This window comes from Eleginops maclovinus, chromosome 13, assembly GCF_036324505.1.
Source record: "Eleginops maclovinus isolate JMC-PN-2008 ecotype Puerto Natales chromosome 13, JC_Emac_rtc_rv5, whole genome shotgun sequence".
Lineage (NCBI taxonomy): Eukaryota > Metazoa > Chordata > Actinopteri > Perciformes > Eleginopidae > Eleginops > Eleginops maclovinus.
Genome location: NC_086361.1, coordinates 11388730 through 11409562, shown reverse-complemented (window position 1 = coordinate 11409562; position 20833 = coordinate 11388730). Strand labels below are relative to the sequence as shown.

Below are 20833 nucleotides of genomic sequence, written 5' to 3'. Positions count from 1 at the left end.
ATTGTTCGTCTCCTCATCAACACTCTTTTAAGAAAGGTAGGTAGACAGAAAACAGGTGGGTAGACGAGGAGTAACTAAGGCATACGGGCTGTTATGCAGTCATAGAGAAACAAGCCGGCGACTTTCGGGGAAGCCATTCAGTGAGAGAGCAAGCCAGGTAGGCGGTGAGGCAGGCTGGCTTTCTCTGTGTGCTGCTGGTTAATGGCATCAGGTGCTGCTGTCTGCAATGATTAGCGCCAGAGCTGGAGTAATGGGCTCTGATAACAGTAATGGATCGGCCCACAAACACTAAGCTCAGTTTACTTTCTCTAATGCCCCTCGTGGCCCAACCCTCAGCAGCTGTCTGTCTGTCTGTCTGTCTGTTGACACAGCTAACAGGAACTACAAATCATAAAACACATCCGTGTCTTTTTTCCCTGAATCTTTTTTAGCTTATTTTTTTATCAATTACACAATCTCTTTTTTTCTTTTCCCCCTAACCAAGTCACCACTCATTCCCATTCACTGTCAGACACCCACATTCACTTGTTTCAATTACTTTTCTTCAACCTTTCTCCGTCTCATACCGACTTCTCCTTCCCATCACCTTCACTTTTTTTGTTATAATAACCTCTATGATAAGTTATTTTCACCTGGCCATCATGTCCCTCTCTCTCCTGCCGCCTCACTCTCCCATTTCCATCATGTCTCTGTTCCCCCGCAGAGGGCTGCTTGAACAGGTGGCCTGTGGCAGGTTGTTGCTGTGCTCTGCTTGTTGGTCCACAGGAGGCTGCCTACCGGTCTGTGTGCATAAGTGTGAGAGTCTGCACACTACCGTGTGTGGTGGTACATGAGCACAAGTCAATGCATGTGGGCCAATTATGCACTCATACAGGCATGTCTGTGCACATGCTCATATTTGTGCGCAAGTGCCTGTTTGTGTGTGTTTGTGCTCGTCTGTCCTGCTGTAACCCTCAGTAATAGAGCAGGGAATAGGAGAGGAGTTCAGCCTGAGCAGGTGATTAAGAAAAATCCCTGCAAGATGGCGGCTCTGCGGCCATCAGTGGCCTCCTCTGGGTAAACAGGGGAGGATATGGAGAGCAATGAGAGCCTGGTGGCTGCTGGCGAGGACAAGGACAGAGCGGTTTATGACTTTGGGGGATTAACAAGCTGAAGTGGAAACTTTTCTAAGTAGAAAAAGAAATAAACCATTCAGTGTTAGGACTTGTGGGGGAAATATAGCAGACCTGACTATACTAGGGACAAAGAATTAATTGAAGGTATACATGAATGAGTAAGAATGTAGTGGACGAAGCATCCACAAGTAGGTATGTACTATACATAAACAGAAGCACACAGACTATAATGCAAAGGCATGAAAAAGGAACTAATCCAGTCGCAGACGCACTTTCAAATAGACTTGGCAAACAAATCACCTTTTAAAGTTTCCACTGCCTGGAGACGGGATCATCTGACTAGTATCTTTTTAGAGTGATTCATATGCACGCAAATGCATGCACTTTGGTTAATTTGTGCTTGAGCTTTACTCTCGTGTACCTGGCAAAGCCGACTCCTCTGCTGACCCCGTTGGCATCCCTCAGTATCCTCGTGGAGATGACGTGACCCAGGGGCTTCAGCATGTTCTCCAGCTCCTGCTCATCCATAGACACCGGCAGGTTGGAGATGTACAGGTTGGTGGGGTCCTGCTCCTGTTGCTGCAGGGCCAGGGGTTAGAAGAGTAGGGGAGGATGGATAGAGGAGATGGAGAAAGAAAAGGAGAGGAAAAAATGAGAAATAATGTATCACCAACAAGTGTAGGAAGTATGAAATATGCATCATCTTTGCCTCGTGGGCTAATACATCGCAATTGGAACCTAACCCGCATGACGTTTGGCCTTATTGACACTCACACATTGATCTGCTCACATGCCATATGCATACACCAATAGTTCACTTTGCCTTAGGCTCTATGTGTCAGACACACAGTGCGTAGGCATACACAGCATGAATTTGCGTGAATGGAGAGTATAATGACAGTGCAAGTCTGTATCGACATGTTGTATCCTAAACATGTAGTTGTAGTTTGTCAGGTGCTTAAGGGGTTTAAGCCAATAAGAAGTGACATATTATGCTTATTTTCAGGGTCATACTTGTATTTTGGGTGTAAAATAGAACATGTTTACATGCTGTAATAAGCTAAGAAAAAAACCAATATATTTATATAAAAGCTCCGAAAAAAATTAAGAGACCACTGCCGCATTATCAGTTTCTCCGGTTTTACTATTTATAGGTTTGTCTTTGACTTAAAGATTTTTTTAAAAAAGTATTTATTGTATTCCATAATAAACTACTGACAACATTTCTCTGTGTTGGAAATCAACAAACACTGGAATTGCTGCCATACATGTAGAGATTGAGATTTAAGAAAAATGTTGAGGGGACTCTTAATTTTTGAGAGTTGTATATATATACACTTATATATATACTTAAACTTTGTGTGAGAATAAACCTGTTTTCAGCCTATGCAAAAACACTATTGTAGCGCCTGTCTTTTTAAGCACCCTTCCCTGAAAAGCCAATTGCAATAATGCAAAGGAAGTTCTTGAGGTGTGGAAGAAGAAACTCAAATATGGGGTTCATATATTCACATGAATCTGCATCTGAAATAAGAAGGGGCCGAATCTGGTTGACTTGCTGAATATAACGTTTTCTGACCATTACCGCCTGCAACACGGTTGTTCTATTTCTCTGTTTGTGGGTTAGTAGGCCCTTCTGAAAAGCACTGAAAAAGGCTCTTCGCAACATATCCCTTTTAGGTTGAAAGTGAAGGAGAGATAGAAAGTGAGAGTCAGAAGCTGTGTAGTGTGTATGGTACAACAGCATTTTCTGTGTTGTGCCCAGAGGCTACTGCTAGCTATGTGAAGCTGCACAGCTGGTGGTGGGTTGAGCCTGAGGTAGCAGAGGGCCCTGAGAGCTCTACAGTAGAACAGCTGGAAACAGCAGCCCCAGCCCCATGAGTCAATCTGTCACTGAGCCAGGCAGCCACAAAGAACGTCAAACAGCTATCCATCCATCTATGCTACAAGTCTCTAAATTAAGCATTAAACTACATTATGTCATCCTTATCTCTAAATATGTATCTTAATGATGCTGTATGCACGTCAGCACATTCTTTCTCGCATATCAAATCTCATTCGATCCACACTCCCGCCCATGTTGTAAGTAAACTATCCAATCAAGCAGCCGACCAGATTCTGATCAGCTCCCAGCCCTCATTCATCACATCTCGTCTTTATCCAACATCCACATCTCACAAGCTTTCCTGCAACAGCAGCCAGCCTGACGCGGTTTAAAGCTAACAAGGGAAAAAGCAATATTACAAAAAGGCATCCATGTTGTGGTTTGCGGCAAGCGTAATGTGATGAGGGAACATGTTGATCATTCTACATCCATTTCTACTTACAGGTATTTGTGGATGATTAATCTTGTACCATCCAAATTCAAATGAGGGTCGGTCAATTTGTGTGTATTCAACTAAAAGAAAATGAATAGATGTGATCTTTTTGGTAGTTTCTAGCTGTAGGATTTTAGAATGCCATTGTGAATTTAACTGAAACGTATGTATTTAATGCAATAAATCAAAAGTTAACATCCCCTCACCCATAATAACAGATGGTTACACATTATTCTAGTTTAGATCAATAGTGTGAGCAGTGGGGGGCCTTTGAAAGGAGCATTGCCAAATGGAAGACAAAAATATGTGTGATGGTTGGGCTCTATTATATATGGAGGGCTATTATATCTATCATGAATAACACTAGCAATTTAGCAAGACGTACATCTATTAAATGCATGTAAGGACAATAGAGGCAAAGAATGCTTTTCATTTAGTTCATGAATGCTTTTCATTTAGTTCATGATTGTGCAAAATTAGTCTCATAAACCTTAAGAAGTGGCAATAAGAGAAGAATTTAAGCAAAGGCAAGTATGAAGAACTTTTGCCCAAAGTCAAAAATAAGACAACAAACAAGACTTTAACACGTTTTTATTACTAAACCACAATGTTAGCTGTTATCTGCTTATAGCATTACTTTACTTTGAATTCAGTTGAAGTGATGTTTTTCACACGCATATGCAGTACTGTAAACAGCAACTTCAGAACAGAAGTCTGTTGTCTTCTCAGTGGGGGGTTGTGGAGATACTTCAGTTGCTGCCTGGATGTAAACACCATCTTTGAGAATCTTCACAGCCTCTCTACAATTTACCACAGGCAACGCTGTCTAACTCTGTCGTGTTTTGCTTTCTGTTTATGGTGGAGGGTTAGGGTTAGGAAGGAGGAGAGGAAGTGCCTCCACCAGGTTTGTGCCTCCATCTCTACATCTGTCAGAGGAGAAGACTGGTCCCTCCCATGATTAATTAGCTGTCTTATCTGACAGGACATGTTTGATCTGATTAAAGCCTTTGGGAGAGAGCTGGTGCCCAACTTGAAAGCGGGAAAACTGACACTTTCTCTTTTAACCAGGAACTCAATTAATTAACTTCAGGGCAAACTATATTGCTCCTTCCTCCGCAGGTTTGTCACATTTACGTGCTTCGGAAAGCCTTCACAAGAATTTGTATAACACAGGATTTGGAAGTGAATGAGGCTTAATTAAATCTGCCCGTAAAAAATCTACTGTACACGTGTCACTCTCTTACTAAGTCCCTTTGGTGTGCAGCTGTGCTTTCCTTTGAGTTTCAGTGGTTATGTGAGGCGATGTTTTTCAGGATTATGTATTCCAATGCAGACAGGAGGTCTGGATCAAAGAGTTAACTGACTGACTCAGTCACTGGGCTAAGCCAACGATACGAGAGTTTATGTGTGTGTGGGCACGCTTTTCAATAAAAGCACTTTCTACTATAAGCATGTGACAGTACTCGCGGTGAAAGAGTGCGACAGAACGTGAAGCGCTAATTTGTGTGCGTGGGCTAATAGTAGAGGGGCTCTGTTTGCTGGGGGATTAACGCTGGGAGGCCTCATCTACGCGCGGCCGCCTCGCTAAGTTTTCTCTTTGATGACGTTCCGCACCACAAAGCCCTAAATACCCAGATGAGAAGGTTACACGAGAGGAGTGGAAATGGGAGCATTTTGACGCGAGGTGAGATGGGCTGCCCCATTCCACAAGGAGATTTAATTTCCTTTAATGTCAGCCTTCGCACACGCTCTGCTGTCAGGCTATGAATGAAACGGTAATCAGGGTGTGTGTGCGTGTGTGTACCTGTGTATATATCCCATCCCAGAATAATTATGCGTTTATTCCTTCAAATCTATATAGTGTAAAGCTGCGCAGGTGTCTATGAGTGTGTGCGTCAATGGCTGTCCCAACGCCATTGACCAGTGTTGTAGAAGGCTAATGGAAAGGCTCCAGGCTACGCTACGCCTTTGATGAGCATAATTCCTTCACCTTGCCACCAGGAGGACAGGATAAATCCAACTGTGTGTGTGTGACAGGAGGGGGTGGGGGTGGGGGCAGCCAACATGTCATTTCCCGCTGATGGATGGCCCACTCGCTAGAGCTGACAGGCCTGTAGCTGTTATTTCATTTCGACACCCTGCTCTGTTTACCTCAGTGTAATTTCTGAGAACATTACTATGGTGGAGGGGAGGGGGGAGTATTAGTAGAGAGAAGAAAAAACGAGAAAGCCAGGATCTGGGTTAAACAACAAAAATAAGGAAAGTAAGAAGAGAAAAAAGGAGTTATAGATCTCAATGCTAAAGGTGAAAGATTGAAAAGGTAAGACAGAGGAAGACAGAGACGGAAGAAGCTGACATGACAGGCAGATATAACACATTAAAGGGAGACCTTGTTGCCTTTGACAACGCTTGAGGGGGGAAAAAAACATCAGGTGTATGAAGTCTCACGTTACGCCTATGGGGCTCTCAGGGCTGTTTCCATTTAACTGATAAAAGTTAGACGGATATATGTGTCTTGACTGGGGGCACTCCATCTAACGCCACGTCGAGGCTCAGAGCTGCCCGCACACTCTTGCGAACACTCAATCTTTTTTCACACCATAACCACGAGATTCCTTTACTTCATTCTGTTCGTCTTTTCTCCCTTTTTCAAACCACTGGGCCTCTCTTTGTCCAACTCTTTCCAAATCAGCCTCCCGCTGTTTCTCCCTAGACTTCCCTTACTTCTTCTCATCAATCCATTCCTGCTTGTCATTCCTATCCTACTATCGCCATCTCCTATCCACTCATTCTTCTCCATCCCTCAATCCCTTCAGCTTGCTCAAGAGATTAAAGCTGTGTGTGTAATTGGCTCTACAGGGCTTCTCAGCTGCTCCTCTAAGCACCGGTACACACTACAAGGGGTTCTGTATGAACGTATATCCGATTCTTCGTTTCAGACCACACCATTTACCTCCCTGCGGTATGCCGCTCTGGCCTGTTGTGTGATTTACCAGCAGCCTGTAGGAGCACAATTAAATGGAAAGACAATGGGGTTCCGTGTTGTCTCGTTGGAAAAAAGTGCAAGGAAGCAGTAGTTGCAGTGTTGCTGCTGCCGTGAGGGTATGTTGCTGACAAGTTCGGTGATGCCAGAGGGAGCGTTTCTGTTCTGTTGTATATAGGTTCAGGATGTGCACTCAGATCTTTCTGTCGGAGTCTGAGTCTGCAGAATGCATTCAGAAGAAGACAACCGGGCCGACCAAGTGGAAGGAAGGAGTAGAGGGGGGTGCAGGAGCGGGCAGGAGAATTTGAGCGCATCAACTCACTTCAAAAGCTTGAGTTCAATTTGTGAGAAGCCAGAAAATTCAGAGACAAAAAGGTAGAAGTACAAAGGAGCTATCATTTTGTCAGCCAGCTAGTCAGCTGGTCAGACAGCAGAAGGCAAAGTCAGGCGGGCAGCTCACCAGCCTTTGATGAGAAAGCCACACTTCCACATTTAGCACCGATGAAGCATTGGCAGAATTACTCTACTTTTCCCCTTGTAGAGGCTGTTGTTTAACGCTTCCCCCCCTCACTAGGCCTGTTATCAAGCCCCTATTGTGAAACTTCAAACCCCATCCACATCCAAGACTTTACCTCACAGTGTGTCCTTATCACGGCCTGCCTCTGTCCACTGCAGCCACTTATACTGGGGATACAGAGCCAAACTGCAGGAGGCTTTAAACTACATGTACAAGGATTCATGGTGGGGGGCAGAATTGGGTGGCAGAAAAAGATTTTGGAAGTCTCTGCACATAGAAAAATAATCTTATTTTCCAGCCTGCATTAGTACAAAAGGATCACAGAGAACGCAAGGATCAAAGTATATTTTCTACCAACATGTATTCTTCAGACAGACTGCTGTGAAACATTCACAGATTGAATTCTCTCATTCTGACACATCTTCAAAAACAGGCAAAGATATACAACTGCACATTACAATCCAACATATGCACAAACGTCTCCAACATAGACACGCTCAGTCAGAGAACAGCATGCTATGGAGTAAAAGAAAAGCGGGATTGCAAGCTGGTAACGCGCAAGGTCCTTCTGCTGCTCACTTGGGGGGGGGGGGGGGTTTCTGATTCAAACCTTCTGTTTGAAACAAAGAGCTGTGAGAAGGAGAATCTGTGCCATCACCCAGGGCAGCCATTATCAATCCAATTACCATATTATGTTTGAACAAACCGCCGAAAACACCTGTCATTTAAACACCGCTTTAAATATCGCTGCAATAAATGGGTATTGGCAGGGGTATAGGAAAAACAAGGAAAACATTCCGTGTGGGCTATATATATATAGTTATAGTTGTCAGAAAACTAGATTAAACCTCATTGTTCTGTTATAGATTACAATTTCCATTAAAACCTGCACAGCAAAATCTTTAAGAGGATGTGGAAAGATGAGATAATCGTACACCAATGTTTTTTTCTTATTGCAGTTTCCCACATATTATCCCAAGATATTTGATTTTTTTATTAATACAATTCCTTCTGTAATCCAAACGTATCCTACAAACCCCTACACATTTTTTACTATACTTTTTGGGAAATTTCTAGTATGTAAAAGCTATTTAAATGTAGACAGGGAAATCAAATTAATCACAGAATATTTTCCCTTTTTCCCCAAATATTAATTTCATGAACTAGGAAAGGACCGATCCTTATGCCTGATATACTATGTGCAACAAATATACACCATAAATAGCTATGGAATATGTACTTCCACCTTTAATTCTTTCACCTGGCTGCTATCTCAGAACTGTAACTGGTACTGGATGTGTATTTTGTAAGTTGTGTGATTTCTACTTTTAAATGTAATATTTAAGCATGCTTCTTAATTAATATCAAGCTATGTTTGGCTCTGTACTTGATGTAACACATTTAAATTTCCCCTCTGTGGGACGAATAAAGGTATTCTGATTCAATTTATACTTTTATTTTCCGAAATTAATTTAAGTACCTTAACTTGGAATATACACATCAATACAAAGGCTTTCTCTTCCACAGATTTAAATTCTGCATACCTAACTAAATGGAACTAATCGTCATCATTTTATGTAAGGCAACAACACCATGACACTTTTTTATTCAATATGATTAACTGCATCTTTTTGTATTCAAATATAATTAACTGTTTATTGGTGTAAAATAGACACAGTCCACCTTCTGATCTATTATCATCTTCGCTGTATTAAACCAAACTCATCAGTAATTACAGTTATTTGCACAAACAGATGGTTGCCTTTTCCCATTAATTAAACTCTGTCATTTTCAAACCAAAAAGTCATTCAAAGTTTTTCACAAGGTACAAAGCTTTTTTAATAAGTTACAAAAGATAAAAATAGCTAAATATGAAGCTCAGGAGCAAGATTATAGGTTCACCTTGCTCAGGCAATGTTCCATTCAGCTGGAATACAATGTTACCTGATTAAATAAAAATCTTACAAATTACCATACGTTGCTGCAGAGCACGGCTTAATACATCACATTATTCAGCGGCTGAATTTTCCCCAAGAGTGCAATCCAAGCCAATGACAACTAAGTGTGTCCTATTGGCCCAGAGGCACTGAGGTGTTTAGTTTGGTTTTAAGATCTACACTCATTCACTCACATAAGCACACATACACACACAGGTCCTGCACGGCACTGCTTCTCATACATGTGACTATATACACAAACAGGCACACGTAGTAAATCTCTGTCTCATTACTGCTCATGGAAAATGGCTTTCTCGCTACTCTGTATTATGCTGAGATGATAGATGCTGTGGAAGGAACAAAAGTGGGTGATACATTATTGAGCCTTTGAGTTTGCTAACACAGCGGTAGGGCTTTGTTTTACTAACTCTCTCAGCTGGGCCTACTCTCTGCTGGTGTAGCTGGTGAAATATTCATCCCCATAAGGCTCTGGGAGCGCTATGGCATAAAACAGGGTTATGGTATGTCCTTCAATGTGACATTTACCTGTGTCGTGCATGTTCTGTAATTCAAGCAAAGATACAAGAAGGATAATGGGCCGTATAGAGGACATTCAAGGTCAAACACTTCATACGAATTCTGATAAGGTGTGACATTTAAAATGTATATTCTGTGGATCACTACCATGACATAAAGATTGAATGTCAGCTTCAAAAACGGAATAAAGCGAATTGCTATCGTTATTCTATATTTTAAGTTATTGTCTATACATGCTATGACAAGACCATCAACAACTACATTTTAGTTTCTCTGAATAGCTTGCTACACTGTGTGTGGCCATCAAATAAGAATCAGTGTAAGTATCAATATAGTCCTACAGCGGGGACATTTACAGCGTTAGAGCTAAAGTGGCATAGCAGGTAACAAAGTCGTGCAATAGAAATGACATGTATTTTGTAAAAAATGTCCAAAAATAGTTTTATTAAAAAAAAATAAAAAAAAGCAGAGTTATCTGCTTTTACAGCAGGGGGTTGGGATGTTTCTTAAAGTTTTACTCAAACAGAAACAAATAGTGCATTTTTTGTAGAATATTCCCAGCTGCTGATTATCACACATTTGGGGCTCTGGTGCATCTTTACTGCACCTGAACCGTGACTGCTGGATTGACTCAAAATTAACTTCATCTTAATGAGTTATCATTTCACCAAGTGCAACGTTGTGGATCAGTGATGGGTTTTAATTTCAACAGCTATTGAGTTGTTTAAAGGAGAAGTCACAATAGTCTTTGGTACAAAAGCATGTTTTTAATATTGTTAGTATCAAGGGATTTGTTGATAAGAAAAAAAAACCCATATCCTTTTATGTTTCCTAGCATCATCTGGTATCAAGTGTAATATTCCCTCTTCTACGGGTGTATGTTGTAGAGATCACAGTTTTACTTTGCAAAACAGACATAACACTACTAAATTATGTCTGCCATCAATGTCATGGCTCATACATTTTGATGCCAGGTTAATGTGAATTTAAATGGGTCGATATGCGCTTCACCCGCTTAATCACGACCCCCTGATTTGATTTTGTATCTCCCTCGGTGAGCTAATATTCCAGAGATTAAAATTTCATGTGGAGCTCAAATCAAAAATTCATTATTAACATGGAAGACGGGCACACCCGCCTTACCCCTGAGCAGGAGCAAAAGGAGACAAAACTCATGCATGCATAGTGCAAGTGGGAAGGGACACATGCATGCGAAGACACTTTTTGCTATGTTCCCTGAGGACTTCAAGTCCAATTTATCCCGCCTTTGTAGAAATATTGAGGAATTTCCTTATAAGCTGTGGTTATGTCCTCGGCTGTGCTCCCTCGGCTAAGGAGTATACAACATTCACAAATGTCTTCCCAGTTTCGTAATACATTTTCATCACCGTAACCTTCATATTTTTCCATTACGGTGTTTGCAACAACAGCTCATTGTGTTGTCGCCAGGGTAAATGCATTTTTCCGTCGCATGCATCATTCATGATATCATTTCTGAGATTGAATTCCTCCTGGCTGACATCATGTGGAGGCGGAGGGTGCTGGTGATGGTTTTGGATAGAAAGTAGGGGGTGTTTAAAGGAAACGATGGATAGCTGTTTGATTTCAAACATTGACCAACATGAGGATCTCAGTGAACCGAACAGAAAACCCAGTATATTTGTAGATTACCATCACTTTTTACTACTGCAGAAGAGATATCCCACATTGCTTTACTTCATCTTTTAACAGTCTTTTTGTAAACATCTCTTTCTTTTTTCAAATCACTATTATGCTGATTCACTAATTGTAGTCCACACAGTTACAAACACCTGATAATTGACTTTGGGCGGAGATGACAATGACATCAAACTGAACACATGTCATCCTGTAATGTAATGTAATCCTTGTAGAGGGCAATATGCCAAAAGAAAAGCCTTTGATATTTGGTGAAGGCTTTGCCTTGTCACCAAAGAAAGTCTTCGGAGAGTTATTGCTATTTAATACCCGTCATTCCAAAAAAAAGAAAAGAAGTGCTTGGCTACTTATGTTAGAGGACATTGCTTTCAATGTGGGGCATGCATTCCTACTGGTGAACACACATTCACTTTCTATGATGATTGTGCACTTTCCCTAGCGATGCCATTCATGTTAGGTCAGACCTTTCCATTCAGCTATTGTTTTGGAGGAGTGGTAATTTTGATTCTTGAACTATAAAGGGTATGAGTACCCAATTCAACTTCTAGCTTCACAATAGCTCTACAACAAACAAACAAGTTTAAACAATAGCACAAAGAGCTATGATTTTTCTTTGTTTCTTCACTAAAACTTGTTCAATTTAAATTGGTGGACCACTATCTTTTTGTCGATGTTATTATAGTCAATGGATGTGGAAACTCATGAACTTTGAAAGGATCTCCATCAGCCCTACTTTATGTGTTCTAAGTCAGTGGTTTCTATCCACAGGTGGTACAAGCATTTTTACAAAAATACTACAAAATGTATACAAATATCTGTATTTAGGTGTAAAAAACACATACAATTGGATTATTATCTTCAGCATATTAACTGAATTGATGATCAGAAAAGTCAACGTCCAGCTTTTACAACTCCATATAATTAATATGAAGACATTAACCAAATCTACAAAACATTTAAACATATTTGCAGGGTCCCAGTGTGTAAAGTGAATTCACCACTGTCTGTGTTTGTTCTGCAGTAAAATGTAAACAATAGCTTGAAGGCATCCCATCTATGCAAGGTGCCCTTATGGTCAAGCTGTGTGGAAAACTGGACAAAAAAGGTTGGGAACTACCTCTTTATGTTCCCAAGATCCCAAATGTGCTTCACATTGACCTATGCTCTAACAAACTCATGTGTCTCCAACATGCTCCTCTTCACCTCAGAGAGGCTGTCCTATTTAATGCACGCTGTTCCCAGAGCTCCTCCACATACGATCCTCAGAGCTACCCTCAGCGGGGTTCATTGCATCATAAAGTCGTCATGCATGTTAACTCCACGGTGCAAGGGTCAAATGAGCCATAGCTGCGGATGTTAAGTGACTTCAAAAGGCAGCATACATATGAGCCCTCCCCCAGCCTCTCTGCGCAGTGTGAAGAATGTGTTTACCAGACAGGCTGGGTCAGAGGATCGGAGTTTACAGACAGGGAGGAAGGTTAAGTCACATGCACTTCAGGATGGATGAAATACTTCACATGCTCAAAAGACTTTAAAATGTGCAAGCACAATGGCATAGACTCACAGAACAATCTGGTTAAAAAGCGGACACACACTGAGCCAAATTCAGTGTTAAGATGACAGGATGTGTGAGCCTTTGAGCGCACTGCTACGGCATCATCAGAAACAAGGAGAGTGACAATCTCTTTGTTCCTCTCAACACTCCATCATCTGATCTCCAAATGGAGGAACAATGCAATTTTCGCTTACGAATCTACTGCAAAGCAAATAGCATACGCTGTTTGCCATTTCCACGAACACACCCTGAATAACTACCCTGGGTCATGGACTCATTTGTTATTCCTTAATGTGCCACTACTCACCGGGGAACACTAAGGCTGCCACGTGAAACTACACTGCGCTGCGAGCGTCATATGTCTAACTGCAGCAGAAATACCTCGCCTTAGCTCTCTCACATCTGCGAGGGAGAAATGGCAACACGGTAGAGGCGAGAGCCGCGGAGATATTGAAATATATATTAAAGAATTATTTCTCAATGGAAAACAGCAACAACAAAAGTAATAAAAAAGCAATAATGGAAGTGTTGTGCGGGTAAAGCCACTCAGAACAAATCAACATTTATGTGACATCAGTCAGGTTCAGTGGTGGAACCGATGCAATGATTTTCAATTACAAAACACTGATGTGCAGTATTAGTTTCTTCCTGTTACAAAACACAGGTTGTTTATGCTGCTATGAATCAGGTTCTTGTATTAAATAAATTGTGATAACAAAAGCTAGAATAAACATGTATAAATACATACTTCACACTCTAAAACATATACTTTTAATGTGTGCCTTCAGACGCAATAAAAACCACACAGATTGCATTCTATTTGACCAAAACAGATTCATTTATTCATGCATGATAACTGCAATACTATATGTTTGATTTCACGTTGCATTTCTGTGGAAGCAATGCAATACTGTATGTTCTATTGGAGTCTTTTTGACTGGGGGATATTTAAACCTGGTCTAAGGTGTTTTTATGGAAGTTCTTTGTGTATGATTTCATGAAATCTATGGGCAAATATTTACATTTTTATGGCAAATCAATTTGAACATGCTCACAATGCATCTAATGTGGTTCTACTATATCTGTTTTTGTTCGTGGCAAAATGCTTTAAAAAAAAAAGCATTTTACTGAAACATTAAATAGACCTGACAGACCTCCGCATAATTACACATCATCCTTGTGTTCTACCCAGAAGCCGTTTTGTTTCCCGTCTGTGGACAGCTGCCTCTGGGCCCTTGTTAATATGCATACATTTACATCTGGACATCAACTAAAATATTTCCATTATGAAGAAGTGGTGTGTACACAATGCAGTGGTGAAATCAATGTTATAAATATAACTGAGCCAAAAATATAAATTACACAATGTGTTTGACCTTCAAGGAATGGATACAGGTAGACACAGTTAGACTGCTCAGATATAACTATTATTAGTGTGTTATCTTTCATTCTTTTTAAATACAAATGAATCTGCTTGCGTGCTGATACTGACTATTCAGTGATTTGACTGCAGGTATTGAGTGTGTTACTATTTGCAAGCTTTTTTTGGTGTTGTTGCTCATTTTAACATTTCAGATAAGAAATACATTTACATATAAAGACATACTATCAATAATTCGTTGTAGGACATGGGTTGTTTCAAGATTAAGAATCAGTTAAGGGAATCGCCTCTTAGCAGTATGGCGCCCACTACCAACACCCCATATACCTAGACAATAAAAACTGTAAAGCTCCCAAAGTGCAACCATTAAAAAGAAAAATATATATTTCTGTGGTAATTTTCCACAGCTGTAAGTGATGCTGTTGACCCATGAACAACAGTAGAGTCAGGTTCCAAACCCAAATCCAATCCCACGGTGTTTATTTCAGTTAGGGCGTCATTAGCAATACATGACCTATATAGTAGTGAAGGCTGCTTGTTACAGTCTAATTCTCACCCTAAATGGCCTGGAAGAGGGGCGGTTCAGCGGGAGATAATGTGTTTGTTATGGACGCTAATGATACAGCGGAAGCAAACTAACGACCCACCCTTGGTGCCCCACCGAGTTCAGCGGCTTCATCACTCCTATTCTATGAAAATTTGGAAAGCACCTAAAGGGTTTCCTCTTTATGGTCCTCATTGGCAAAGGAGAGAGAGGAATAGAAACAAAAGAAGCAAGAAAGAGAACTTTGCATGTATGCCTCCAAGATGGTAAAGTTATGAAGGGAGATCCACATGAGAGGAATACAGAAAGAGGGAGAAGGGATAAACATAGCCACTAGGGCGGTAATAAAAAATCTAGTAAAAACAAAAACAACTGCCCTAGTGCTTTAATGTTGCTCAGGTGGAGTTGGGATGGGGTAAAAAAGCCTGTAAACACCAAAAGTGCAGTGGTGACACAATGCTTTACTGGACTTTTGAATTCATGCATTACATTCTTGACTGAAGCTCAAGAGCTCTGATCTATGTATATGAATGTTCAACAGAAAAATGTGGATATTCAGATTCACCAGTATTCTATGTACAAAATGTCACTGAATGTGTTAACATGTGACCACAAATCTAAACCTGAAAAGAGTATTCAGGTTTTATTCAGACTTCCCAATGAGACTATATATCTGATATAGGACACATTATATGACCCTGAAGAAATCTTGCCTCTTGGATATTTGTTTAACACATGTCATGTACCCTGTGTATCCTGTGTTCACGTAATAAACGCTTCGTACCAACAAGATGTTATCAAGCCCATGAACAGGGGGCAGAATGTAAAATAATTCAGCTGCAGATTCTGAACAAACAGCATCAACAATTTAAAAAGTTTAAAGAAAATTCTCTCTGTTGTGATCTCAACATTGACAATGGTGGACCTGATCTTTTGCCTAGAGGTTGCACCTTTGAATCACTCAGGTATAAAGGAGCAGTGGGTATGGCCCTGGGATGAGCGAATAGGGAGGGTGGAGCTTGTTAAACTGCTCAACACTCACTTGCTCATGTCAATAGACAGTGGCTGATGTCTCTGCTCCAACTGGGACACCAATTACCATGATTAAAATGCAATCACATGAATGCAACCATGTGAAATTTGATCTCGCATATTTTAAAGATAACTGTGTCTGAAGCCCTGATATCACAAGTGATAAGTGTCAGCTAAGCATAATAATAGGAAAATGGATGAGAGATGGTTTGTGGGTAAAGGGAAAGGTGTCCCTGGTTTGTGAGCCAAAAGCATAGAAGAGTGGAGACATATGTCACATGGGTCTTGGCAGCAGTGACAGGGACATCAGTGTGCAGATGATGAGTCTTGAGAAACAGAGGAAGAGAAACGGAGAGAAGCATCTCTGCAAGATGGGAGAGGGTCACCTTATCCAGAGGTCGTCATGGAAAGTCACATGCGGAGACTTTAAATAAAGCAGTCATCTGATGTCAACACCTGCGTTATGTCTCCAGATAATTAACTGCCACACGTGTCCCAGAAGGTCTCAGCATTTCCATAATCCGTCCATTAACCATCATTGCTATCTATTCAAGAGGACATTATGACGGTCTACTACAACGAAAAAAAGTCTTCCTTATGTGCAAAGATGTTTTGTCTATGAGTTCAGTTCAAAGACACAGAGAATAACAACAGCGCCCAAGGAGGAGATGTCATAGCCCATTGCACAAGGCTGCACAATAATCACTCCGACGAAACACTAGCCTACTCTATAAATCCTTCAACAAACCGTCTTGGCTCATCAGTGTGTTATCTGGATGGCATCTAATGAGCTCTTAATTTGAGAGTGCCTGCATCATTAACAGGGCCCGCCGTTTGATGCCGCAGCTGTCAAATAAGTCTTTCATCCTAACATGACGCTGTGTGTGAGTCCATGTGCATACGCGTATATTAAAAAGGAACTTTTTCACATCGAATAAAACAAACAAGATGCCAGAAATGCATAGGCTATAAAGGATTGAAGAAATGTAGTGAATGAATTATATTACGCTGTAAAGTGTTTAGGCAATGGTTGGAAAGAAGGTTTTTCGAGCAAGGAGCAGAGATGAAGAAACACAGACAGGCATGAAGAGAATTAGAAAGAGTTTCAGCGAGAAAAATGTGTTTACGTTCTCAAACAAGTCTTGAAAACAGGGCATTCCATCGCTATGGCATCTCCCCCTGGGCAGTCGGCTGTAAAAACAAATCTGGATGACCCGCAGCACTGGCAGCTGCCAGCGTAGGAACGGTATCATTCAGTGTAAAGATATCAGCGATTGCTACGGGGGGCTGCAGGTGTCAAACATGACTTCAGACAGGATGGAGGGATTTGTTATAAGACGTCCTTTTACAAGACAAACCAAGGGGATTAGTTTCATCACGTCATATTGTGATTAACAACACCCATGTTCTTCCATTAGTCTGACCTTGTTAAGTGTGTGCTGCCTGATTGCACGGTCTGTCACTAGCATGTGTTTCCACCCTTACCTACTACAGCCATTTGTTTGACTGAAATCTTCACAGCTGTTGCCGTGAAGCACTTTTTGTTGTTAAGTTTCTGTTGTTGTTGCCATTGCATTCACCTTAAGGCTCCTACATTCCTGCTCTGTTCAATGTGACGGCTTGCCATGTTCTTCTCTCTTTCCCTGCCTCTTTCGCCCTTCTCTCACTCACATCCCTGGCTGCTATAATTAGAGTAATTGGAATCAGATGATGCTGGCTTAGTTGGAAAGGAATGCAGACGGGGCTAGGGGGCTTTTCCACACGGGAGAATCAGCTGGAAGAGAGTCCACTAGTCAGTAGGGAGGCATGGGAGGACGAGTTCCGCAGTCACGCATTCGGTTGCTTTGGCTTTAACGAATTTGGCATTGTAAACACACAAACAAATTATGAGGGGTAGAGTCAAATGCTGTTGCATGCTGGCAATACTGAAAGTATGATGTCAGGTGAGGCAATACACGCAAGCAGGGTTTGGAAAAATGTTCCAATTACTGGAGCATGACTTATAAACAGTAATGAGTCAAAGTTGAATTTCAATCGCATCATCTAACGGTAGCTTGGGCTTTGGGCTGAGCGACGCACAAACATTTCATATTGAGGGTTAGGGAGCCACAGGGTGATAACTATACATATTTCATGATGAAAGTTGGATACACACTTCCAACAAAGAGCCAAAATATTAAAGGTTAGAATCCATCGGTAAGAGGGCAAGTTTCATTTAAACTGTGCCAGAAGCAAATTCTCCGTCCAACTTGAAAGAGACTCTGAGAGAGGCTGAAAGAGAATGAGCGTCAGAGAGAGAGAGAGAGAGATAGATGCTGGGCTGGTTTCATTCTACTGAAAGTCACAGTTGAAAGTCAGCCTGATTGTTTGCTGTTTGTGCGCTGTGGCGTGGGAAGAGTATTAGATTTCCTGCAGGCACTGGCAGCTTAATGAAGGGAAGAGACACACACCCATTTCAAGAGCTGAGACTTCCTCATCAAACCCTGCAGTTGGCCTCCTTATCAAAGGGGGGCACTGTTGCCCATAATGCGTGGGTCATTTGTTTGTGTGTGTATGTGGTCTTTGTTTATCTAGTTAAAGAGTTGGAACTGCAGGAAGTCACCAGAGGTTGATTTGATTATCCAGAGAAATCTCACCTACTCTGCACATCTTAGTTTCTACCACCGGAGATCGTGCCACGTGCCTGGCAAGCCTAATGGAGAGGCCTGTTTCAAGATCAAGCTCTCCATCTCATTACCCTTAACATGGGGGTGGTAACCAGGGAAGGTTGGAAGAAAACAGTAAGCATGCCTCCATCTCTCTGTCTCTCACACTCAATCTATCTGTCCATGTGGGCAGGAAATGTGTGTATGCAGCTCTTTTGTTTTGCCTGCCGCGTGCTGCCGGACTGCTCAGAGCCTTTGTCTTCCTGCGATGCTCCACAGATTTCAGTTCGTTACAGAGCGTAATTAGCGTGGCGCGAGCGGGCTCCCCAGCTGACACACAAAACTCATTAAATTCCACTAGCCTGCTTTTTTGCTGGCACGCTCTCCTCGCCCCATATTAATCTTCCTTCCCAACCCAAACTTGCATTCTATGAGAAAATATTTATGGGGGGGGGATATCTGCTTCCGCCTTCACATGCAATAACATTTTCCCTCTCTTAAATGTATTGCTGTTGTGTAATGGTCTGATCCAAGGTCAGATGTAATGAGTGTCTGGCTAATCAGATGCAAGGTGCCACGGTGCTTCCCTGATGAGTGCAGCAGGTCAAAGATGAGACCTTTCTCTCTGACCCTCTCTCCGTCTTTGTCTCTCTATGTGCCTGCCTGCATCACCAGACAATGACCAGACTCATTTCCAGACTCTCTCCCTCACTACTAACAGGGCCACACAAACAAGGTCATTCAGACTGCTGTAAGAGGAAGATGTATCATTTACTGGAAGATGGATGACATGATGTCTCCACAAAAAGCTTTTATTTTGACCAGAGGTATTACTGCAACCCTCCAGCTGTCTTTCCCCCCACTCCCTCTAATTGAACAAGGAGGCAAAAGACAACTGCCACTTGAGCTGCAAAGGAAATTGCCTCCTCAGTACAGCGGAAAATATACAAATCATTGTTGAAAATGGGTGTATTTGTTCAACAACCTGCTGTTAGAGGGCTGAAGACAGATTGGAGATGGGCATCCTTGATTACTTATCTGGTCAGTTGTGCAAAGGGCAGTGAACCTCCTACAGTGCTTGCCATGAAGTTGCTATTTAGCTCTATCATACTTCAGATGTCTTTTAACAGACCCCAAAAGGTTGTTAGCAGACCTGACAGCACAGATTAAAGCATATTGACTTTTTATTGTAGAGCTATTGTTTTTTTTATATATGTTTCCCACACAAGCAGTGTGCCGTTGGTTTACAATGTCGGCCGGTCAGTTGACCACTTTGGTCAGGACTGAAGTATCTCAATAACTGTTGGATTTTCATTTTGTTAGTTCGGAAATAAAGTGATGTTATGGGAATGACACTCTTTTTCCAAACTATAAGGAAATACCTTTTTTTATGTTTTTGGTGTGGTCTGAAGTTATGTCAATCAAAAATATTAGACTTTTGGCTCAACTGTTGAGGGTTTAATTGGTTCAAAATACAAATTCATGATTCTATAGGAATCAAGGAATTGAGAAATGCTAAGGAAGTAAGATAATTTCAAAGAACATCATGATATGTTATAATAATTAGATAAACCATCTATAACTGCTTATTAAACTGTGACAAACATGTTACAAATATAGGTGTGCTATTATATTTTTGGCTGTAATAAGAGCAAGTACGTCAAGCAAGTATGTTTAAAAAGGATTGTGACTGCAATATTAGTAATAAGTTCTGAGAGCCAGTGCAGAACAGCACAGAACAGTACAGTACGGTACGGCGTTGTGTGTGGTATGACTTTCAGGTCTACATCAGTGCTGCTGAGGGATAAAGAGCAGTGATGAAGCTGGGCGGACTGACAGCTCCTGCAGAGCTCCCGGGCCAGACGAGTGCAGCCAGCGCTCCCGTGGGTCCAACACCTGCCAGATGCAGCGGGATGTGAGCGAGTGACGGCAGGGTATCAGAACCCTCATACCACCCTCAGCCATCCCAGACAGAAAAAGCTCACTAGGGCAGGCAGAGAGACAGCTACCACTGGGACTTTCACCTCGCTGCCTAGCAATAATTTAACCTACTTGATGGGTGCCCAGCTGCATTACCTTGACATTTGCTTGTGCATGTCAGTGTCAGTTGGCAGAGGATACCATCATATTAACAACACTGTCCCAGTTTTGATAGTCTATACGCTTTTTTTTTTAAATAAAAAAAGAATCACATTATCTTTTCATCACAGAGATGATGAGTTTTTAATTAGCCATAGAATTATATGCATCGTGAGCAGTGACCTTGAGAGGGCAGAGGCTGATAACAGACTTGAAAAATGAAGTTGGGTTAAGAACAGAACAGAGGAGCAGAAAGTAAACACTGCTTAACAATGTACTCAGAGAACAGCCTATTATTATTATCTAAATCCACATCAATGGAGACATCAAAGCAAATATCTAAGAAAAAAGAAGTCCAGACTCCGGGATATGAACTTACGCAGCTCCCACGAGTCCTGTTCTAACGTCAAGTCCATTCAGTCCCATTAGTAAACTGCAGGTTTTGCTAATGTCTAAAGCTATCCAGGCAGGTAGCAGTCCCCGGTTATGATAATGGTTTCACCCAACACTTTG

At 41.5% G+C, this 20833-nt stretch overlaps 1 protein-coding gene across 2 annotated transcripts in view; it reads right to left on the bottom strand.

The window, feature by feature from the left end:
* Positions 1-20833, bottom strand: part of rbms3 (RNA binding motif, single stranded interacting protein) — a 245421-nt gene that overhangs the window by 63650 nt on the left and 160938 nt on the right. For both annotated transcript variants that reach the window (XM_063899282.1, XM_063899283.1), the window contains one exon: positions 1537-1694. In XM_063899282.1, the coding sequence (XP_063755352.1) occupies positions 1537-1694 (158 nt within the window). The remainder of the gene's footprint in view (positions 1-1536; positions 1695-20833) is intronic.